At 49.2% G+C, this 22,239-nt stretch overlaps 1 protein-coding gene across 1 annotated transcript in view; it reads right to left on the minus strand.

Moving 5' to 3' along the window:
- Positions 1-22,239, minus strand: part of LOC139235101 (probetacellulin-like) — a 59,562-nt gene that overhangs the window by 15,260 nt on the left and 22,063 nt on the right. Inside the window, exon 3 of the mRNA XM_070866264.1 lies at positions 705-822. Within this exon, the coding sequence (XP_070722365.1) occupies positions 705-822 (118 nt within the window). The remainder of the gene's footprint in view (positions 1-704; positions 823-22,239) is intronic.

The following is a 22,239-nucleotide window of genomic DNA, read 5'->3' on the forward strand; positions in this document are numbered from 1 at the left end:
ACTGTCGGAGGGGCAGTACTGAGGGAGCGGCGCACTGTCGGAGGGGCAGTACTGAGGGAGCGGCGCACTGTCGGAGGGGCAGTACTGAGGGAGCGCCGCACTGTCGGAGGGGCGGTACGGAGGGAGCGCCGCACTGTCAGAGGGGCAGTTCTGGGGGAGCACCGCACTGTCGGAGGGGCGGTGTTTCCGATGAGACGTTAAACCGAGGCCCCGTCTGCTCTCTCAGATGGACGTAGAAGTACTCATGGCACTATTGAAGAGCAGGGGAGTTATCCCCTGGGGCAAATATTGCTCCCTCAATCCATGCATTATCTGGTCATTATCAAGTTGCAGTTTGTGGGAGCTTGCTGTGCGCAAATTGGTTGCCACATTTCAACAGAGATTACACCCAGAAAAGTGCTTCATTGGCTGTAAAGCACGATGGGACACCCTGAGGTCGTGAAAGGCACTGTAGAAATGCAGGTCTACCTTTTTTACAAAACTAAGCAATAGAAACATAGAAAGTAGGTGCAGGAGCAGGCCATTCGGCCCTTCGAGCCTGCACCACCATTCAATATGATCATGGCTGATCATGCAACTTCAGTACCCCATTCCTGCTTTCTCTCCATGTGGGCTTGCTGGAAGCAAGCGGGAGGTGAATTTCTGTCAGTAATGCCAGAGTGGGGAAGGGTTACACGTATTTCGATCAGGAAGCAGACACTTACACGCACGAAGGCCGTTGCTCAGTCAGTAAAAATCGGCACTGTCCCTCCACACAGTAATGCCTGAACTGCTTCGGACATTTGGTGAAATGTTTTGACTGGGGACCCTCTACAAGAGTATCTGAACAGAAAAAGAAACACACATGGATTAATTTTACCAGATTAGCTTGAGCCTACGTCTACAAAAGAGGAAGTTTTTGGGGATTCATTAGCCACAAGCAGATTCAGAGAATCTGGTGTTGAGTGTTAGGTACGGTAGCACAGTGGTGATGTCACTGCACCAGTAATCCCGAGCCCTGGACTAATGATCCAGAGACACGGGTTCAAATCCCACCATGGCAGCTGGGGAATTTAAATTCACTTAATTAAATAAATCTGGACTAAAAAGCCAGTGTCAGTAATGGTGACCATGGAATTACCGGATTATCGTAAAAACCCACCTGGTTCACTGATATCCCTTTAGGGAAGGAAATCTGCCGCCCTTACCCGGTCTGGCCGATATGTGACTCCAGACCCACAGCAATAAGAACATAAGAATTAGGAGCAGGAGTCGGCCATTTGGCCCCTCGGGTCTGCTCCGCCATTCAATCATGGCTGATCTGATCATGGACTCTGCTCCACTTCCCCGCCCGATCCCCATAACCCCTTACTCCCTTATCACTCAAAAATCTGTCTATCTCCACCTTAATGTGGTTGACTCCTAACTGCCCTCTGAAATGGCCCAGTGACACTGCAGCGGTTCAAGGCAACGGCTCACCACCACCTCCTCGAGGGGCAATAAATGTCGGCCTTGCCAGCGACGCCCACATCAGATGAACAAAAATTAAAATAACCCTAAAATTACTCGTAAATCCAGCGTGAAATAAAGATGGACTTTCTCCAACTGATTATAGATTTAGAATAAATGATTAAACAAATAAAAACGAGAGTTAGTCACGCTTTTCTAACCAGCAGATCACCTCTGGCAAGGATCAGAATGAGTCAGAATATTTGTTTTCTTATTACAATAGGGGTACTTATGCTATAAAGAAACAACTTGCATTTATATGGTGCCTTTAACAAGCTCAGTATGTCCCAAAGCGCTTTACAGCCAATGAAGTACTTTTTGGGGTGTAGTCACTGTTGTAATGTGGGAAACGCAGCAGTCAATTTGCGCACAGCAAGCTCCCACACACAGCAATCACTACAACCATTCACGAGAATCAGATTATCGGGTCATTATTTAATTGCTGTGCGCAAATTGGCTGCCGCGTTTCCTACGTTACAACAGTGACTACACTTAAACAGGAGCAGGAGTCGGCCATTCGGCCCCTCGGGCCTGCTCCGCCATTCAATAAGATCATGGCTGATCTTTAACCTCAACTCCACTTTCCCGCCAGATCCCCATATCCCTCGATTCCCCCAGAGTCCAAAAATCTATCGATCTCAGCCTTGAATATACTCAATGATTCATCATCCACACAGCCCTCTGGGGTACTTTTTTGGCTATGGGACGTCCCGGGTTGTGAAAGGCGCTATGGAAATGCAAGTATTTCGTTCCTTTGACTTCACAATGTCGACCAATGGTTTTACCTGCAGTGTCACCCATCAAACTAAATACAGTTCTAGCTATCTCACTATCGACGGGCTATTCGAGTCATGGAAAAGACACAGCAAAGATTCACTAGAACTAAACCATTCTGGTCATCACAAACGTTTTCCCTCGTGTCGCCTTTGGTTCTTCTGCCAATCGCCTTAAATCTGTGTCCTCTGGTTCTCCATCCTTCCACCAATGGGAACAGTTTCTCTCGATCTACTCTGTCCAGACCCCTCATGATTTTGGACACCTCGATCAAATCTCCTCTCAACCTTCTCTGCTCCAAGGAGAACAACCCCAGCTTCTCCAGTCTATCCCAGTCACTGAAGTCCCTCATCCCTGGCACCATTCTCGTAAATCTTTCCTGCTCCATCTCTAAGGCCTTCACATCCTTCCTAAAGTGCGGTGTTCAGAATTGGACACAATACTCCAGTTGAGGCCGAACCCGTGTTTTATACAGGTTCATCATAATTTCAAGATAGGGACACACACGTGGTCTGTGTTTTATCACTGCTTGTGTTTTAAAGGAAACTTTCCAAAGATGGACACCATAATTTCTAACTTGTTAGTCACATGTTTGGCTTGTTTGCAAATAGACAAGAGGAGGGGTTCCACTCATTGTGCTGACTGCTTTCATTCCCCAGCTAACAAGTTAATCGAGTTTCTACCACACCCACAATAGCAATAACTTCTTAATGTCACAGCATTTTATTAGTGTTGCATCATACATCAAAAGGTTCTGGAATTTCATTTGTTTCCTCCGACAATCTCTAGTGCTAACACATCAAACTGAAATATCAGCCTTCAAACAATCCTGTGGCAAATCACTCCGTCCCTTACACATTCCAGCACAACAAACCCAAATGGTGCTTCGCCCAAAAAGTTTAAAAGCTGACCTCGGCCTTGCTGGATTTTATTGCAGTCGGTAACTAGAAGTATCGTCCAGGACATAACAATTAGGAGGAGTCGGCCATTCGGCCCCTCAAGCCTGCTCCACCATTCAATGAGATTATGGCTGATCTTCGACCTCAACTCATAACATAAGAATTAGGAGTAGGACAAAGCAGCCGCTTGATCGACCCCCCACCCACCACCTTCAACACTCACTCCCTCCACCACCGGCGCACCGTGGCTGCAGTGTGCACCATCTACAAGATGCACTGCAGCAACTCGCCAAGGCTTCTTCGGCAGCACCTCCCAAACCCGCGACCTCTCCCACCTAGAAGGACAAGGGCAGCAGGTGCATGGGAACACCACCACCTCCACGTTCCCCTCCCAGTCACACACCGTCCTGACTTGGAAATATATCGGCCGTTCCCTCATCGTCGCTGGGTCACAATCCTGGAACTCCCTCCCTAACAGCACTGTGGGAGCACCTTCACCACACGGGACTTCAGCGGTTCAAGAAGGCGGCTCACCACCACCTTCTCAAGGGGCAATTAGGGATGGGCAATAAATGCCGGCCTTGCCGGCGACGCCCACAATCCAGGAATTAATTTTTAACAGATTCTTCCAGCTAGAATCAAACATGGGTCAGTTCCAGCCTCACTGCTTTCTCTATCTAACACTGGCAGTGGCAAAGGAATGATCATGGATTGAGGCGGAGGACAGGCTGATTTAATAGGAATGGACAGGATATGGGCAATAATGTGGGCCCAGACCCCTCAATCTTAACCTTTGGCTCGAAGTGCTACTGTCAGTGAAAGGTTGGCCTTGTCCTCCTCACCACAACAGCAAAGAATCAATTTCAGGAATGTTATTCCATTATTTTCTCCCCTGGCCTACACTTATGCCTCAACCAACATCACTGACGCTGATTAGCTAGTCATTATCTCACTGCTGTTTTGTGTCATCTTGTGCAAATTAGCTGCCGCGTATCCCAGATTAACCACACTGACTACACTGATATCCTGAAAAGTGCTCCAGCAACTGAGAGCAAATGGTATGTTGGCCTTTATTACAAGAGGGTTTGAGTATAAGAGTAAAGACGTCTTACTGCAATTATATCGGGCCCTGGTGAGACCACACCTGGAGTATTGTGCACAGTTTTGGTCTCCTTACCTAAGGAAGGATATACTTGCCATAGAGGGAGTGCAACGAAGGTCCAACAGACTGATTCCTGGGATGGGGGGATTGTCCTATGAGGAGAGATTGAGCAGACTAGGCCGATATTCTCTAGAGTTTAGAAGAATGAGAGGTGATCTCATTTAAACATACACAATTCTTAAGGGGATTGACAGGGTAGATGCAGGGAGGATGTTTCCCCCGGGCTGGGGAGTCCAGAACCAGGGGTCACAGTCTCAGGATAAGGGCTCGGCCATTTAGGAGTGAGATGAGGAGGAATTTCTTCACTCAGAGGGTGGTGAATCTTTGGAATTCTCTGCCCCAGAGGGCTGTGGAGGCTCAGTCGTTGAGTATATTCAAGGCAGAGAAGCCCCTTCTACTCCCTCAGGTGGACATAAAACAACCCTCAGCAGTATGGTGAAGAACGGGTGGGGTGGAGGGGTTATACCTGGGTCCTGGCCAATGTTTATCACTCAACCCACATCACTAAAAACAGATTACCTGCCCATTATCGCTTATAGTTTGTGGGATCTTGGTTTGCGCAAATCCACTGCCAGGTCTCTTACATTTCATTAAATTATTTATTGTTAAAGATACCACACACATGGACGTGAATGAGAAATTACTGAATTTCTTTGTGTATTTTGTTGGAGAAATAACACTACAATCTTATCATCTATGAAATTCTACCACTGGACAGTTACCTCAGACATGCCAGTGCAGTGCAAATACTACTTTTTTTTTAAAAAACAAAAAGGGATTACTGTCCTAAATCATAAAATACTTGTGATTAAAAATATCTCAACATTCAGCTTACAATGTTGATCTTTCAACCATCGTTCTGGAATCGAATTCTCACTGCTGATCCTAAGCTGAAATGTTGAGGGAACATCTACAGATTTATAAATAGAAAGACTTGCATTTATATAGCGCCTTTCATGACCACCGGACATCTCAAAGCACTTTGCAGCCAATGAAGTACTTTTGGAGTGTAGTCACTGTTGTAATGTAGGAAACGCAGCAACCAATTTGCGCACAGCAAACTCCCACACACAGCAATGTGATAATGACCAGATAATCTGTTTTTTTTTGTGATGTTGGTTGAAGGATAAATATTGGCCCCAGGACACCGGGGAGAACTTCCCCTGCTCTTCTTCGAAATAGTGTCATGAGATCATTTACATTCATTTGAGAGAGCAGACAGGGCCTCGGTTTAACGTCTCATCTGACAGTGCGGCGCTCCCTCAGCACTGCCCCTCCGACAGTGCGGCGCTCCCTCGGCACCACCCCTCCGACAGTGCGGCGCTCCCTCGGCACCGCCCCTCCGACAGTGCGGCGCTCCCTCGGCACTGCCCCTCCGACAGTGCGGTGCTCCCTCAGCACTGCCTCTCCGGCGCTCCCTCAGCACTGCCACTCCGGCGCTCCCTCAGCACTGCCCCTCCGGCGCTCCCTCAGCACTGCCCCTCCGGCGCTCCCTCAGCACTGCCCCTCCGACGCTCCCTCAGCACTGCCCCTCCGACAGAGCGACGCTCCCTCAGTACTGCCCCTCCGACAGAGCGGCACTCCCTCAGTACTGCCCCTCCGACACTCCCTCAGTACTGCCCCTCCGACAGTGCGGCGCTCCCTCAGTACTGTCCCTGCGACAGTGCGGCGCTCCCTCAGCACTGCACTGGGAATGTCAGCCTAGATTTTGTGTGCTCAAGTGGGACTTGAACCTACGACCTTCTCACTCCGCACTGAGCCACAGCTGACACTGAGGAATCGAGAACAAAAGCAAGGCAGTTATGGTAAACCTTTAGAATTCACCAGTTCTGCCCCAGCTGGAGTATTGTGTCCAATTCTGGGCACCGCACTATGGAAGGATGTCAAGGCCTTGGAGAGAGTCCGGCGGAGATTGACCAGAATGGTACCAGGGATGAGGGACTTCGGTTAGGTCGGGAGACTGCAGGAGCTGGGGTTATTCTCCTTAGAGCGGAGACGGTTAAGAGGAGATTTGATCGAGGTGTTCAAAATCGTGACAGTTTTAATTGAGTAAATAAGGAGAGGGGGCAGGAGGGTCAGTTACCCGAGGACCGAGATTTAAGATAATTGGCAAAAAGGTCAGGGGGGGGGGCAGGAAGAGGAGAATGTGTTTACGCAGCGAGTTGTTGTGATCGGGAACGCGCTGCCTGAAAGGGCGGTGGGAACAGATTCAATAGTAACTTTCAAACGGGGAATTGGATAAATCCTTGAAGGGGAATAATGTGCTGGGCTGTGGGGAAAGAGCAGGGGGGAGTGGGACTGATTGGATCGCTCTATCACAGAGCCGGCTGTCATGTGTGTACATTCTGTTTGTAGCCACCAGATGGCGTCATTGCTGGAGGCCACTGAGTAGCACGCACATGGTGCTGCTCTGATATAAAAGGCCAGCCATTTTGAGAGTCAGGCACTTTGGGCCTAAATAAAGCAGAGCCAAGGTTGTACCTTGCTTAGTTAAACAATACTCAGTTTGAATCTTTATTGCATACATAACACTGGCACAGGCACGATGGGCCGAATGGCCTCCTGTGTTGTGAGATTCTAAGATTTCAGACTCAAATTTAGATAAACCAGCGAGTACTCCGAATAAATCTTCCTCTGTTGCAGAACTCAATACCTTGAGATCAAGAACACACAGAGCTCTGGGGGCATTAACTTACATCGCCCCCCCCCCCCTGCCCCGTTCCCATCCCGGCACAGGGCACCGGCTGGTTTAGAAACAGGAACACACATTTCTATCGTATGCCAGTTATATAACGAAACAGTTCGCAAATTCAACACTCTCCATATTTACTCAATTTTTTTTTGAAGAAAGCAAATATTTATTTTTAACCAGCAATGCCTTCTGCCATCCCCGTCACCAAGGTGACCAGCAAGCTCTGTCCGCACGTCAGCATAAAACTCTGCCTTTTCTCAATAATAAACCTGCCCACAGATACATCAGCCGAGCCGGATACTGGAGAGAGGGGGGGATTCAGCTCTCTGCTCAAGGACTTCAAGCACGGATATAAATAGGCATGAATTGCCGAGAAGTGTTTGCCACCATTACACTGATCAAACAGTTAACTGCCAGTAATGTTGAGAGTCAACCGTTAGTTCGTGTTGAATTGAATCTCAACTGTGCACTGGGGCAGCCAAGTGGTCAGAGAAACTAATGGTACCCACATCGCTTGGAATACACATAGATGTCAGCTGTGGCTCAGTGGGCAGTACACTCGTCTGAGTCAGAAGGTTGTGGGTTGAAGTCCCACTCCAGGGAGTTGAGCACAGAAATCTAGGCTGACACTCCCAGTGCAGTGCCGAGGGAGTGCCGCACTGTCAGAGCGGCAGTATCACACTCTCAGAGGGGCAGTACTGAGGGAGCGCCGCACTGTTGGAGGGGCAGTGCTGAGGGAGTGAAGCACTGTCGGAGGGGCAGTACTGAGGGAGTGCCGCACTGTTGGAGGGGCAGTACTGAGGGAGCGCCGCACTGTCGGAAGGGCAGTACTGAGGGAGCGCCGCACTGTCGGAGGGGCAGTACTGAGGGAGCGCCGCACTGTTGGAGGGGCAGTGCTGAGGGAGTGAAGCACTGTCAGGGGCAGTACTGAGGGAGCACCGCACTGTCGGAGGGGCAGTACTGAGGGAGCGCCGCACTGTCGGAGGGGCAGTACTGAGGGAGCGCCGCACTGTCGGAGGGGCAGTACTGAGGGAGCGCCGCACTGTTGGAGGGGCAGTACTGAGGGAGCGCCGCACTGTTGGAGGGCCAGTACTGAGGGAGCGCCGCACTGTCGGAGGGGCAGTACTGAGGGAGCGCCGCACTGTCGGAGGGGCAGTACTGAGGGAGTGAAGCACTGTCAGGGGCAGTACTGAGGGAGCGCCGCACTGTCAGAGCGGCAGTATCACACTCTCAGAGGGGCAGTACTGAGGGAGCGCCGCACTGTCGGAGGGGCAGCACTGAGGGAGCACCGCACTGTCAGAAGTGTTCTTTTTCGGATGAGACGTTAAACCGAGGACCCGTCTGCTCTCAAGTGGATGTAAAAGATCCCACAGCACTATTTCAAACAAGAGCAGGGGAGTTATCCCCGGTGTCCTGGGGCCAATATTTATCCTTCAACTAACATCACTAAAACAGATTTTTTAAAAAATCATTCATGGTATGTGAGCGTTGCTGGCAGAACTGATCTGGTCATTATCACATTGTTGTTTGCCCCCCTCCCAGTTAGCCCCTGCCCCCCGGAGGAGCGGTGAGAGATTGTGGCGGAGGAGTGGCGAAGAGGCGAGGGCCCAGGGGCAGCACGGGCCCAGCCCACACTGTGCGATATGTGAGCGCACTGGGTCCGTGCAGCAGAGCTGGTCTCCAGTCGTCCTGGTTAACCCTTGCCCCTGGACCAAGACCTAGCTCTGTCAAGCCCCGTGTGGTGGCTGGTGTGCAACGGTCACCCCACGTTAAAAAAATCCACCCACAGGCATCTTCCTCCCCCTCAATTGGAGTTCAGGACCTGGAACATCGGGTCCTTCATTGAAACATCTGTGAACTCATCCTTTTTGGTATGGAAGCAAGTCATCCTCGTTTGAGGGACTGCCGATGATGATGATGATGATGATGATGAGCGATACTCTCCCCGTGAGCAGCGAGCAGGCTGGAGGTGGGTGCGAGAGTCCCCAGGCAGCACAAGGTTGTTGAAAATTAATCGAGATGGTAAATAATTAATAGGAGCCTTGGATTGACTACAGAGCAATAATCTAACGGATGAGTTCGCAAACACAAGATCAAAGCCCTTCACTGCTGTGTGTGCAATCTGGAACTGGCACTGAAACCCCAAGGTGATAACCACTTATATAAAATCAATCTGGGCATCTACTTTGCGTGTGTTATTTTGACAGTACCAAGCGATGAGTGGGAAGAGAGATTTTAAAAAGTATTGGAAGAGGTGCAGGACTGTTAAACAGATGGAACAAGGAAAAGCAGGGTGGTGGTGGAGGAGTGCCGGTGATTTCTAATCCTACAATTTTACAGCACAGAACACGGGCATTCGGCCCATCATTCCTGTGCTGACTTAGTGAGAGATGACGATAAGACAGGAGGAGGCTCTTGAGGAGTTGGGCTAAACGGCTGTAAAACTCTAATATTCCCCCGCTCTTAATTTGTTTTTTTTCCTTTTCAGGTCATTTCATAGAATCATAGAAACATTACGACACAGGAGGAGCCATTCGGCCCATCGCGTCCGTGCTGGTCGAAAAAGCACCACCCGGCCTAATCCCACCTTCCAACCAGAGCCAGATTAAGGCTGTGAGGGGCCTAAGGCTAATAGAGGGAAGGGCCAATATATGTGCTTTATATTGCACACAATTAATAAAATCAAACAAATATAATATATTTATCCAAATTTAACTGACAAAAATCAAAGCTTATGTACATTAAAAACTGTATACAATTCACCCTTCAACATGTAGTTCGGGACTTGGAATTCCAGATCCTTCACTGATTCACCTGCGAACTCATCTCTTTTTGCCCTGGAAGCAAGGCCTCGAAGTCTCCCTGATAAAGTGCAACATCCCCACCGACACCTGGGAGTCCCTGGCCAAAGACCGCCCTCAGTGGAGGAAGTGCATCCGGGAGGGCGCTGAGCACCTCGAGTCTCGTCGCCGAGAGCATGCAGAAACCAAGCGCAGGCAGCGGAAGGAGCGTGCGGCAAACCAGTCCCATCCTCCCCTTCCCTCAACCACTGTCTGTCCCACCTGTGACAGGGACTGTGGCTCCCGTATTGGACTGTTCAGCCACCCAAGGACTCATTTTTAGATTGGAAGCAAGTCTTCCTCGATTCCGAGGGACTGCCAAAGAAGACAACGACAATTCAAACAGAGAATGGTTTCATTCCTGGCTTTAAACTGTGATATCAAACACAAAATTATCTGAGTACATATTTTCAAACAAAGACGAGTAAGTTCCGAGCCTTGACTGTGGCAAAATTACAAAAAAAATAAAAGCTATGTACGTTAAAGAAAAAAAGCATACAGTTCAAAACAGAATGGTTTCTTCCTCGCTTAAACTGAAATAAAAACAAAGCATTCTCGGAATACATCTCTTCAAACAAAGACAGGTTTCTCCCTGGCCTTCACTGTGGCAAAGTCGTGAAAAATATCAAAATTTAAAGACCTGACAATTTCACTCTCAATGTAATCAGGAAGGCAAATGGAAAGTTGGCCTTTATTGCAAGGGGGATAGAGTATAAAAGTAGAGAAGTCCTGCTACAACTGTACAGGGTATGGGTGAGGCTACACCTGGAGTACTGCGTACAGTTTTGGTCTCTGTATTTAAGGAGATGGCAGAAACTGTTGAGGGGGATGACTCATCAGGGGAGGGCAGCAGCAGCATATTCATGGCACCGTGGCTGGCTCTGCTGCACAGGAGGGCAGGAAAAAGAGTGGGAGAGCGATAGTGATAGGGGATTCAATTGTAAGGGGAATAGATAAGTGTTTCTGCGGCCGCAACCGAGACTCCAGGATGGTATGTTGCCTCCCTGGTGCAAGGGTCAAGGATGTCTCGGAGCGGGTGCAGGACATTTTGAAGAGGGAGGGTGAACAGCCAGTTGTCGTGGTGCATATAAGTACCAACGAGATAGGTAAAAAACGGGATGAGGTCCTACAAGACGAATTTAGGGAGCTAGGAGCTAAATTTAAAAGTAAGACCTCAAAAGTAGTAATCTCAGGATTACTACCAGTGCCACGTGCTATCAGAGTAGGAATCGCAGGATAGCTCAGATGAATTCGTGCCTTAAGGAGTGGTGCAGAAGGGAGGGATTCAAATTCCTGGGACATTGGAACCGGTCTGGGGTAGGTGGGACCAGTACAAACCGGACAGTCTGCACCTGGGCAGGATCGGAACCAATGTCCTAGGGGGAGTGTTTGCTAGTGCTGTTGGGGAGGGGTTAAACTAGTATGGCAGGGGGATGGGAACCTATGCAGGGAGACAGAGGGAAGTAGAATGGGGGCAGAAGGAAAAGATAGAAAGAAGAAAAGTAAAAGTGGAGGGCAGAGAAACCCAAGGTAAAAAGCAGAAAGGGCCATATTACAGCAAAATTCTAAAGGGGCAAAGTGTGTTAAAAAGACAAGCCTGAAGGCTCTGTGCCTCAATGCGAGGAGTATTCGGAATAAGGTGGACGAATTAACTGCGCAGATAGCAGTTAACGGGTATGATGTAATTGGCATCACGGAGACTTGGCTCCAGGTGACCAAGGCTGGGAACGCAACATCCAGGGGTATTCAACATTTAGGAAGGATAGACAGAGAGGAAAAGGAGGCGGGGTGGCGTTGCTGGTTAAAGAGGAAATTAATGCAATAGTAAGGAAGGTCATTAGCTTGGATGATGTGGAATCGGTATGGGTGGAGCTACAGAATACCAAAGGGCAGAAGACGCTAGTGGGAGTTGTGTACAGACCACCAAACAGTAGTAGTGAGGTTGGGGACAGCATCAAACAAGAAATTAGGGATGTGTGCAATAAAGGTACAGCAGTTATCATGGGCGACTTTAATCTACATATTGATTGGGCTAACCAAACGGGTAGCAATGCGGTGGAGGAGGATTTCCTGGAGTGTATTAGGGATGGTATTCTAGACCAACATGTCGAGGAACCAACTAGAGGGCTGGCCATCCTAGACTGGGTGATGTGTAATGAGAAAGGACTAATTAACAATCTTGTTGTGCGAGGCCCCTTGGAGAAGAGTGACCATAATATGGTAGAATTCTTTATTAAGATGGAGAGTGACACAGTTAATTCAGAAACTAGGTCCTAAACTTAAGGAAAGGTAACTTCGATGGTATGAGACATGAATTGGCTAGAATAGACTGGCAAAGGATACTTAAAGGGTTGACGGTGGATAAGCAATGGCAAACATTTAAAGATCACATGGATGAACTTCAACAATTGTACATCCCTGTCTGGAGTAAAAATAAAACGGGGAAGGTGGCTCAACCATGGCTAACAAGGGAAATTAAGGATAGTGTTAAAGCCAAGGAAGAGGCATATAAATTGACCAGAAAAAGCAGCAAACCTGAGAACTGGGAGAATTTTGTAATACAGCAGAGGAGGACAAAGGGTTTAATTAAGAGGGGGAAAATAGAGTATGAGAGGAAGCTTGCTGGGAACATAAAAACTGACTGCAAAGCTTCTATAGATATGTGAAGAGAAAAAGATTAGTCAAAACAAACGTAGGTCCCTTGCAGTCAGATTCAGGTTAATTTATAATGGGAAACAAAGAAATGGAGGACCAGTTAAACAAATACCTTGGCTCTGTCTTCACGAAGGAAGACACAAATAACCTTCCGGAAATACTGGGGGACAGAGGGTCTAGTGGGAAGGAGGAACTGAAGGAAATCCTTATTAGGCGGAAAATGGTGCTATTGAAATTGATGGGATTGAAGGCCGATAAATCCCCAGGGCCTGATCGTCTGCATCCCAGAGTACTTAAGGAAGTAGCCCTAGAAATAGTGGATTCATTGGTGATCATTTTCCAACAGTCTATCAACTCTGGATCGGTTCCTATAGACTGGAGGGTAGCTAATGTTTAAAAAAGGAGGGAGAGAGAAAGCGGGTAATTATAGACCAGTTAGCCTGACATCAGTAGTGGGGAAAATGTTGTAATCAATTATTAAGGATGAAATAGCAGCACATTTGGAAAGCAGTGACAGGATCGATCCAAGTCAGCATGGATTTATGAAAGGGAAATCCTGCTTGACAAATCTTCTAGAATTTTTTGAGGATGTAACTGGTAGAGTGGACAAGGGAGAACCAGTGGATGTGGTGTATTTGGACTTTCAAAAGGCCTTTGACAAGGTCCCACACAAGAGATTGGTGTGCAAAATTAAAGCACATGGTATTGGGGGTAATGTATTGACGTGGAGAGAGAACTGGTTGGCAGACAGGAAGCAGAGAGACGGGATAAATGGGTCCTTTTCAAAATGTCAGGGAGTGACTAGTGGAGTGCCGCAGGGCTCAGTGCTGGGACCCCAGCTCTTTACAATATACATTAATGATTTGGATGAAAGAATTGAATGTAATATCTCCAAGTTTGCAGATGACACTAAGCTGGGTGGCAGTGTGAGCTGTGAGGAGGACGCTAAAAGGCTGCAGGGTGACTTGAACAGATTAGGTGAGTGGGCAAACGCGTGGCAGATGCAGTATAATGTGGATAAATGTGAGGTTATCCACTTTGGTGGCAAAAACACAAAGGCAGAATATTATCTGAATGGCGGCAGATTAGGAAAAGGGGAGGTGCAACGAGACCTGGGTGTCATGGTTCATCAGTCATTGAAAGTTGGCATACCAATAAGGGAATTAAGGGTTATGGGGAGCGGGCGGGTAAGTGGAGCTGAGTCCACGGCCAGATCAGCCATGATCTTGTTGAATGGCGGAGCAGGCTCGAGGGGCTAGATGGCCTACTCCTGTTCCTAATTCTTATGTTCTTTATACAGGTACAGCAGGAGGTGAAGGCGGCAAATATTTGAGAAGGTTGAAAATTCAACAAATTGGAGAAATTCTTTAGTAAAATCTGCTGCATTTAGTAAAATGAACTGCAAAATTTAAAAGTTAGAAAGCCAGGCTAGAAAGTATTTTAGTTAATCAGTTTTTTCCCCAAAGAAAACAACACTGAGATGTCTATCCTGACTCAAAAACTACTGGACTTGAGAACACAGGTCAGAATAACATAATATAGGAAAGAGAGCAGCGAAGGGTCACAAGGGGTCAAGAAAGCTGCCCTCCCCCAAAAATCAAATGCATAATTACAATATCGTCTTATAGACTTAATTTGGAATATTCCTGTTTTACCCAGAGTAGTTTCTAGTAGGATAGCGAGGGATGTCCGTGAGGGGCGTCCGCGAGGGACAGCGAGGGGTGTCTATGAGGACATACAAAATCTACTAAATACTTTTTGACTTTGACATTTACATTTCCACTTTCAAAAGAAAAATGAAAATTTTTCATCCTTCCAAAAGCAAGGATGAGCAGGGGTCACAGTCTAAGGATCAGGGGTAGGCCATTTCGGACCGAGATGAGAAACTTCTTCACTCATAGAATTGTGAACCTGTGGAATTCTCTACCACAGAAAGTTGTTGAGGCCAGTTCGTTAGATATATTCAAAAGGGAGTTAGTTGTGGCCCTTATGGCTAAAGGGATCAAGGGGTATGGGGAGAAAGCAGGAATGGGGTACTGAAGTTGCATGATCAGCCATGATCATATTGAATGGTGGTGTAGGCTCGAAGAGCTGAATGGCCTACTCCTGCATCTAATTTCTATGTTTCACAATTATCAAACCAGATATTATTTATGCATTTATCCAATGATCAGCGTACTTAACTCTCTGGGTGAATCTGTTTTAGATATCTGTACATGTTTCAAGATTGTCACAGAACTTTATACACACTTTCAACCACAAGGATACCTCTGAAGCTATAATTATGCCGTAATATGTGATATTGATTAACCAACCTTGTGACAAAGGTTTAGGGTTAATGATATAAAAATTAGGGCCTAAAGTCAAAGGCCTCAGGCCTGCTAATCCAGCACTAGGTCCGTAGCCCTGTTTGTCTTAAATAAAGTCTTGCATTTCTATAGCGCCTTTCATAACCACCAGACATCTCAAAGCATTTTACAGCCAATGAAGTACGTTTTGGAGCTTAGTCACTGTTGTAATGTGGGAAACACGGCAGCCAATTTGCACACAGCAAGCTCCCACAAACAACAATGTGTTAATGACAAAAATTCTGTTTTTGTTATGTTGATTGAGGAATAAATATTGGCTCCAGGACACCGGGAGAACTCTCCTGCTCTTCTTCGAAATAGTTCTATGGGATCTTTTACGTCCACCTGAGGGGGCAGATAGGGCCTCGGTTTAACATCTCAGCGAAAAGACAGGACCTCCAACAGTGCGGCACTCCCTCGGTACTGCCCCTCCGACAGTGCGCAGCTCCCTCGGTACTGCCCCTCCGACAGTGCGCAGCTCCCTCAGTATTGCCCCTCCGACAGTGCAGCGCTCCCTCGGTACTGCCCCTCCGACAGTGCGGTGCTCCCTCAGTACTGTCCCTCCGACAGTGCAGCGCTCCCTCGGTACTGCCCCTCCGACAGTGCGCAGCTCCCTCGGTACTGCCCCTCCGACAGTGCGGTGCTCCTTCAGTACTGCACTGGAGTGTCAGCCTGGATTGATGTGCTCAAGTCTCTGGAGTGGGACTTGAACCCACAGAATCAAGTGTGCTCCCACTAGTGGCCGAGTCTATAAATACTGAACTGGAGGACATGGAATGCACAGATCTCCAACAGTAGCGACGCAGGTTAATAAGGCCATTAAAAAAAGCTTCATTTCTGGAACTGAAAAGTAGAGAAGTTATGTTAAACTTGTATAGAACCTTGGGTTAGACCACACTGTTCTGATCTCCAAATTATAAAAAGGATATACAGGCACTAGACAAGTGCAAAAAAAATATTTACTGGAATGATACCAGAACTGAGAGTTGATAACTATCAGGAAAGATTGAACAAACTGGGACTATTTTCTTTGAAAAAAAGCGAAGGCTGAGAGGCGACCATATAGAGGCCTTAAAGATTATGAAAGAGTTCCATAGAGTAGACGTAGAGAAGATATTTCCACTTGTGGGGGAGACCAGAACTAGGGGGCCATCAATATAAGACAGTCACGAATAGAATGTAATGAACAGGGTGGATAAGGGGGAACCAGTGGATGTGGTGTATTTGGATTTCCAGAAGGCATTCGATAAGTTGCCATATAAAAGGTTACTGCACAAGATAAAAGTTCACAGGACTGGGGGTAATATATTAAGCATGGATAGAGGATAGGTTAACTATCAGAAAACAGAGAGTCGGGATAAATGGGTCATTTTCTGGTTGGCAATCATTAACTAGTGGGGTGCCACAGGGATCGGTGCTGGGTCCTCAACTATTTACAATCTATATTAATGACTTGGATGAAGGGGCCGAGTGTAATGTAGCCAAGTTTGCTGATGGTACAAAGATGGGTGGGAAAGCAAATTGTGAGGAGGATACAAAAAATCTGTAAAGGATATAGACAGGCTGAGTGAGTGGGCAAAAATTTGGCAGATGGGGTATAATGTGGGAAAATGTGACGTTATCCAATTTGGCAGAAAAAATAAAAATTCTAATTCTAATTTAAATGGAGAAAAATTGCAAAGTGCTGCAGTACAGAGGGACCTGGGGGTCCTTGTGCATGAAACACAAAAAGTTAGTATGCAGGTACAGCAAGTGATCAGGAAGGCAAATGGAATGTTGGCCTTTATTGCAAGGGGGATAGAGTATAAAAGCAGAGAAGTCCTGCTACAACTGTACAGGGTATTGGTGAGGCCACACCTGGAGTACTGCATGCAGTTTTGGTCTTCGTATTTAAGGAAGGATATACTTGCATTGGAGGCTGTTCAGAGAAGGTTCACTCGGTTGATTCCGGAGATGAAGGGGTTGACTAATGAAGAAAGGTTGAGTAGGTTGGGCCTGTACTCACTGGAATTCAGAAGAACGAGAGGTGATCTTATTGATCCATACAAGGTACTCAGGGGGCTGGACAAAGTAGATGCAGATAGGATGTTTCCCCTCGTGGGGGAATCTAGAACCAGGGGTCACAGTCTCAGAATAAGGGGTCACCCATTCAGAACTGAGATGAGGAGGAATTTCTTCTCTCAGAGAGTCATGAATCTGTGTAATTCTCTACCCCAGAGAGCTGTGGAGGCTGGGTTATTGGATATATTTAAGGCGGAGATTTATGAATGATAAGGGAGTGAAGGGTTATGAGGAGCGGGCAGGGAAGTGGAGCTGAGTCCATGATCAGATCAGCCATGATTTTATTAAATGACGGAGCAGGCTCGAGGGGCCGAATGGCCGATTCCTGCTCCTATTTCTTATGTTCTTATGTCCTTAAATCCAATGGGGAATATTCAGGAGAAATCTCTTTACCCAGAGAGCGGTGAGAATGTGGAACTCGCTGCCACAGGGAGGGGTTGAGGTGAATAGTATCGATGTATTTAAGGGGAAGCTGGATAAACACATGAGGGAGAAAGGAATAGAAGGATATGGTGATGGGGTGAGATGGAGAGGGGTGGGAGGGGGCTGGTGTGGAGCATAAACCCCGGCACGGAGCGGTGGAACATAAACCCCGGGGCTGCTGCTCACCCATCACCCTTGTTATAAATGGAGCCCAGAACAGATGAGGGCCCAGGGGCAGCACGGGCCCAGCCCACACTGCGATATGTGAGCGCACTGGTCTGTGCAGCAGAGCTGGTCTCCAGTCGTCCTGGTTAACCCTTGCCCCTGGACCAAGACCTCGCTCTGTCAAGCCCCGTGTGGTGGCTGGTGTGCAACGGCCACCCCACGTTAAAAAAATCCACGCACAGGCATCTTCCACCCTTCAGGATGTAGTTCGGGATCTGGAATATCAGGTCCTTCATTGAAACACCTGGGAACTCATCCCTTTTATGGCATGGAAGCAAGTCATCCTCGATACGAGGGACTGCCAATGATGATGTAAATGGAGACTTCCTATGTTTGGCTCCAGGTACCGTATCAGGCAGCGCCAGGCTGAGTATAGCACAGGCCAGAGGCAGTAGGAAGCAGCCGTGCTCTGGTGCGACATTGGCCCTTCACCCCATCCACTGCTGCACCAACACCAAGCTGTGCCTTTCCCACAATCCACCACCGCCATCACAATCCACTCTCGGAATTTGTGGAAAGAACAAAAAAAAAATTTGCATTTCTATAGCGCCATTCATGACCTCAGATCATCCCAAAGCGCTTTACAGCCAATGAAGTATTTTTGGTGTGTAGTCACTGTTGTAATGTGGGAATCACGGCAGCCAATTTACACACAGCAAGCTCCCACACACAGCAATGAGATAATGACCAGATAATCTGTTTTAGTGATGTTGATTGAGGGATAAATATTGGCCCCAGGACACCAGGGATAACTCCAATGCTTCTCTTCGAAATAGTGCCCTGGGATCTTTTGCGTCTACTCGAGAGAGCAGACAGGGCCTCGGTTTAACAGCTCATCCAAAAGATAGCACCTCCGACAGTACGGCGCTCCCTCAGCACTGCCCCTCCGACAGTGCGGCGCTCCCTCAGCACTGCCCCTCCGACAGTGCGGCGCTCCCTCAGCACTGCCCCTCCGACAGTGCGGCGCTCCCTCAGCACTGCCCCTCCGACAGTGCGGCACTCCCGCAGCACTGCCCCTCCGACAGTGCGGCGCTCCCTCAGCACTGCCCCTCCGACAGTGCGGCACTCCCGCAGCACTGCCCCTCCGACAGTGCGGCACTCCCGCAGCACTGCCCCTCCGACAGTGCAGCACTCCCTCAGCACTGCCCCTCCGACAGTGCGGCGCTCCCTCAGCACTGCCCCTCCGACAGTGCGGCACTCCCGCAGCACTGCCCCTCCGACAGTGCAGCACTCCCGCAGCACTGCACTGGGAGTGTCAGCCTGGATTTTCTGCTGTAGTCTCTGGAGTGGGACTTGAACCCTCAACCATCGGACTCGGAGGCGAGAGTGCTGCCCACTGAGCCACGGTTGACGCAGTTTAAATGAGCGGCGGCTTTGTGCTGTGCGAACACTCGGAATTGAGCTGGGCTGGCCCAACTCACTGCACGGAGATCCTTCCAGCCAGAGAGAGGAGGAGATTTAATCACATTCGTCTGCACGCAGTTTGTGGTCTTCATTTATTATTTTACTTCAACAGCGTTTGTGGAGTGGTTGTATTCTGACTCGGCAGTCTGTACGCTTGTTGCTGCTGTCTTGGAGCAGATCCAGCCAGCGATTCCGGAGGAAGACATAACCGCGGCTGAAGGATTAATGTTTGTGATATAACAGCAACTTGTATTTATATAGCGCCCATAACGTAGTGAAACGTTCTCGTGCTTCACAGGAGGATTATGAGGTTTAAAAAAAAAATTAGACACCGAGCTGCAAAATTAGCCCAGGTGACCAAAAGCTGGGTCATAGAGGGAAGTTTTAAGGAGTGTCTTGAAGGAGAAGGAGAGGGAGACGGAGGTAGAGAGGTGGAGAGGTTTAGGGAGGGAGTTCCAGAGCTTGGGGCCCAGGCAACAGAAGGCACGGCCACCGATGGTGGAGCGATTATAATCAGGGATGCTGAAGAGACCAGAATTAGAGGAGCGCAGACATCTCGGGGGGAGATTGTGGGGCTGGAGGAGATTACAGAGATAGGGAGGGGGCGAGGGCCATGGAGGGGCTTGTAAACAAGGATGGGAATTTTGAAATCAAGGAGTTGCTTAACCATCACAGCAAGTCTGCATGATAAATTACAGGTGATTAACAGCATGACAAAACACAGCTAAAGGATTCATTTATCTGTAATTGATGGTTTTGGGAGGAAACCGGTGAAGATTAAAACTAGTTATTAATCTGAGCATGTGGATCCTGCCAGGGCAGAGTTCAAAAGATTCATCCCCAATGCTGGAGCGAAGCGAGCTGTAATATCAGTACCAGATCGAGTAGATCTTTGCCCAAAATATAGATTGAGTAAACCAATTACTTATTTAGCGGGGATCAGAGTTTTTAAACGGCTTGTGCTCTCGGCGGTTGTGGACGAGCCGAAGGCAATGAAGCACCTACGAGTACATCCCAGCTCCCACCACAGGAATGATTTCTCGTGAAGACGGTTGCGTTTCGTGTTGCTAGGGTTGAACCAGCTGCGGGAGATTCCTCTCACGGTGTGGAGCCGGTGTAAGACCACCCGCCTGGAGGGCGGAGTCAGCGGTCCCACACTGCGCCCCGCCCGCTCTCGCTGGAGGGAGGGGAACTGAACACTTTCCATTGGCGCGTCTTTAACCGCAGCGCGTGAACAAGGGACAGCATCGCTCCCGTAATTACCGGGAACATTCTTACACCATCATATTACCCGCTGTTAGTAAACACAGGGAATTATCACAGCGCTCATCGACAGCAAACTTAATCTGGCTGTTAAAAGAAATTATGACCATCAGCCCGACTGCCTGCCTCTCTTCCGCGGTTACATTCGCGCCAGGGTGTCCCTGGAGATGGAGCACGCGGTGTCCACCGGTACGCTCGCGGCCTTCCGCGAGAGGTGGGCGCCGGAGGGACTGGAGTGCATCATCACCCCCGACAACCAAATTTGAATTTGAACCACGCAACGTCTAAAGTTTAATTTGTTTATTTGTCAGTTTAGTGCCCCTTTAATAAGGGGGGCAACTTGGATGACAATTGATTTACAGGTCCAACTCAGAAAAAACACACAATTATGAAAGAATCAACGAATCAATCTATGATGGGTTCTGTCCGAGTTTGACTGTTGGCGGATGAGCACGGGAGTGTTGAATTACACAGTGAGCGCAGAGCATTAGACCACACAGAATTACACGGCACGGGAATGCCGGGCTGACTGAGTTCCTTCCCTGCAGCAGTATCAATCATGTTGTGCAGCCCAATGGGGGCGAAGGACCAGCCGGATCACACAGAGTTCCGTAGTATTTACAGCGTAGGAACAGGGCATTGGACCCCACCGCTCCGTGCCGGGGTTTATGCCCCACCGCTCCGTGCCGGGGTTTATGCTCCACACCAGCCCCCTCCCACCCTCACTCCGTCGGCATATCAGACCAAAACCAAACGTGCACAGGAACCATCGCCTTTATGTCGCTCCCCCAGCCGGGGGGAAAAGACAATGGGGGCAAAATGGGAGACGGGCGGGGGAGGGGAAGCGGTGGGAATCGCCGTTATCTCCCAATGTACCACACGCCCGATATTCAGCACTATTAACGGCAGCGGGGCTGAACATCGGACGGAGTGTGTACCGGGCGATTCTGCCGATTCTGTGAACCATCCCTTTGAAATTTCACCCCAATGTATTTTAAACATTCATTCTTCAAAATCAGAGGCCAAATTCTCGACTGGACAGACCCGCCGGGCTGGAATGTGTGTTGTGACTGAGAGCGACTTTACTCACAACCACAAGATCATTTACTGCTCTTCCCTCCATAAACTTCAGCTCATCACAAACTCGGCTGCCCCGTGTCCTAACTCGCACCCAGTCCCGCTCACCCATCACCCCCTGTGCTCACTGCCCCGTGTCCTAACTCGCACCCAGTCCCGCTCACCCATCACCCCCTGTGCTCACTGCCCCGTGTCCTAACTCGCACCGAGTCCCGCTCACCCATCACCCCCTGTGCTCACTGCCCCGTGTCCTAACTCGCACCCAGTCCCGCTCACCCATCACCCCCTGTGCTCACTGCCCCCGTGTCCTAACTCGCACCCAGTCCCGCTCACCCATCACCCCCTGTGCTCACTGCCCCCGTGTCCTAACTCGCACCCAGTCCCGCTCACCCATCACCCCCTGTGCTCACTGCCCCCGTGTCCTAACTCGCACCCAGTCCCGCTCACCCATCACCCCCTGTGCTCACTGCCCCCATGTCCTAACTCGCACCCAGTCCCGCTCACCCATCACCCCCTGTGCTCACTGCCCCCGTGTCCTAACTCGCACCCAGTCCCGCTCACCCATCACCCCCTGTGCTCACTGCCCCCGTGTCCTAACTCGCACCCAGTCCCGCTCACCCATCACCCCCTGTGCTCACTGCCCCCGTGTCCTAACTCGCACCCAGTCCCGCTCACCCATCACCCCCTGTGCTCACTGCCCCCGTGTCCTAACTCGCACCCAGTCCCGCTCACCCATCACCCCCTGTGCTCACTGCCCTGTGTCCTAACTCGCACCCAGTCCCGCTCACCCATCACCCCCTGTGCTCACTGCCCTGTGTCCTAACTCGCACCCAGTCCCGCTCACCCATCACCCCCTGTGCTTGCTGCCCCGTGTCCTAACTCGCACCGAGTCCCACTCACCCATCACCCCGTGTGCTCGCTGACCTAC

Source organism: Pristiophorus japonicus, chromosome 2 (assembly GCF_044704955.1).
Source record: "Pristiophorus japonicus isolate sPriJap1 chromosome 2, sPriJap1.hap1, whole genome shotgun sequence".
NCBI classification, from domain to species: domain Eukaryota; kingdom Metazoa; phylum Chordata; class Chondrichthyes; family Pristiophoridae; genus Pristiophorus; species Pristiophorus japonicus.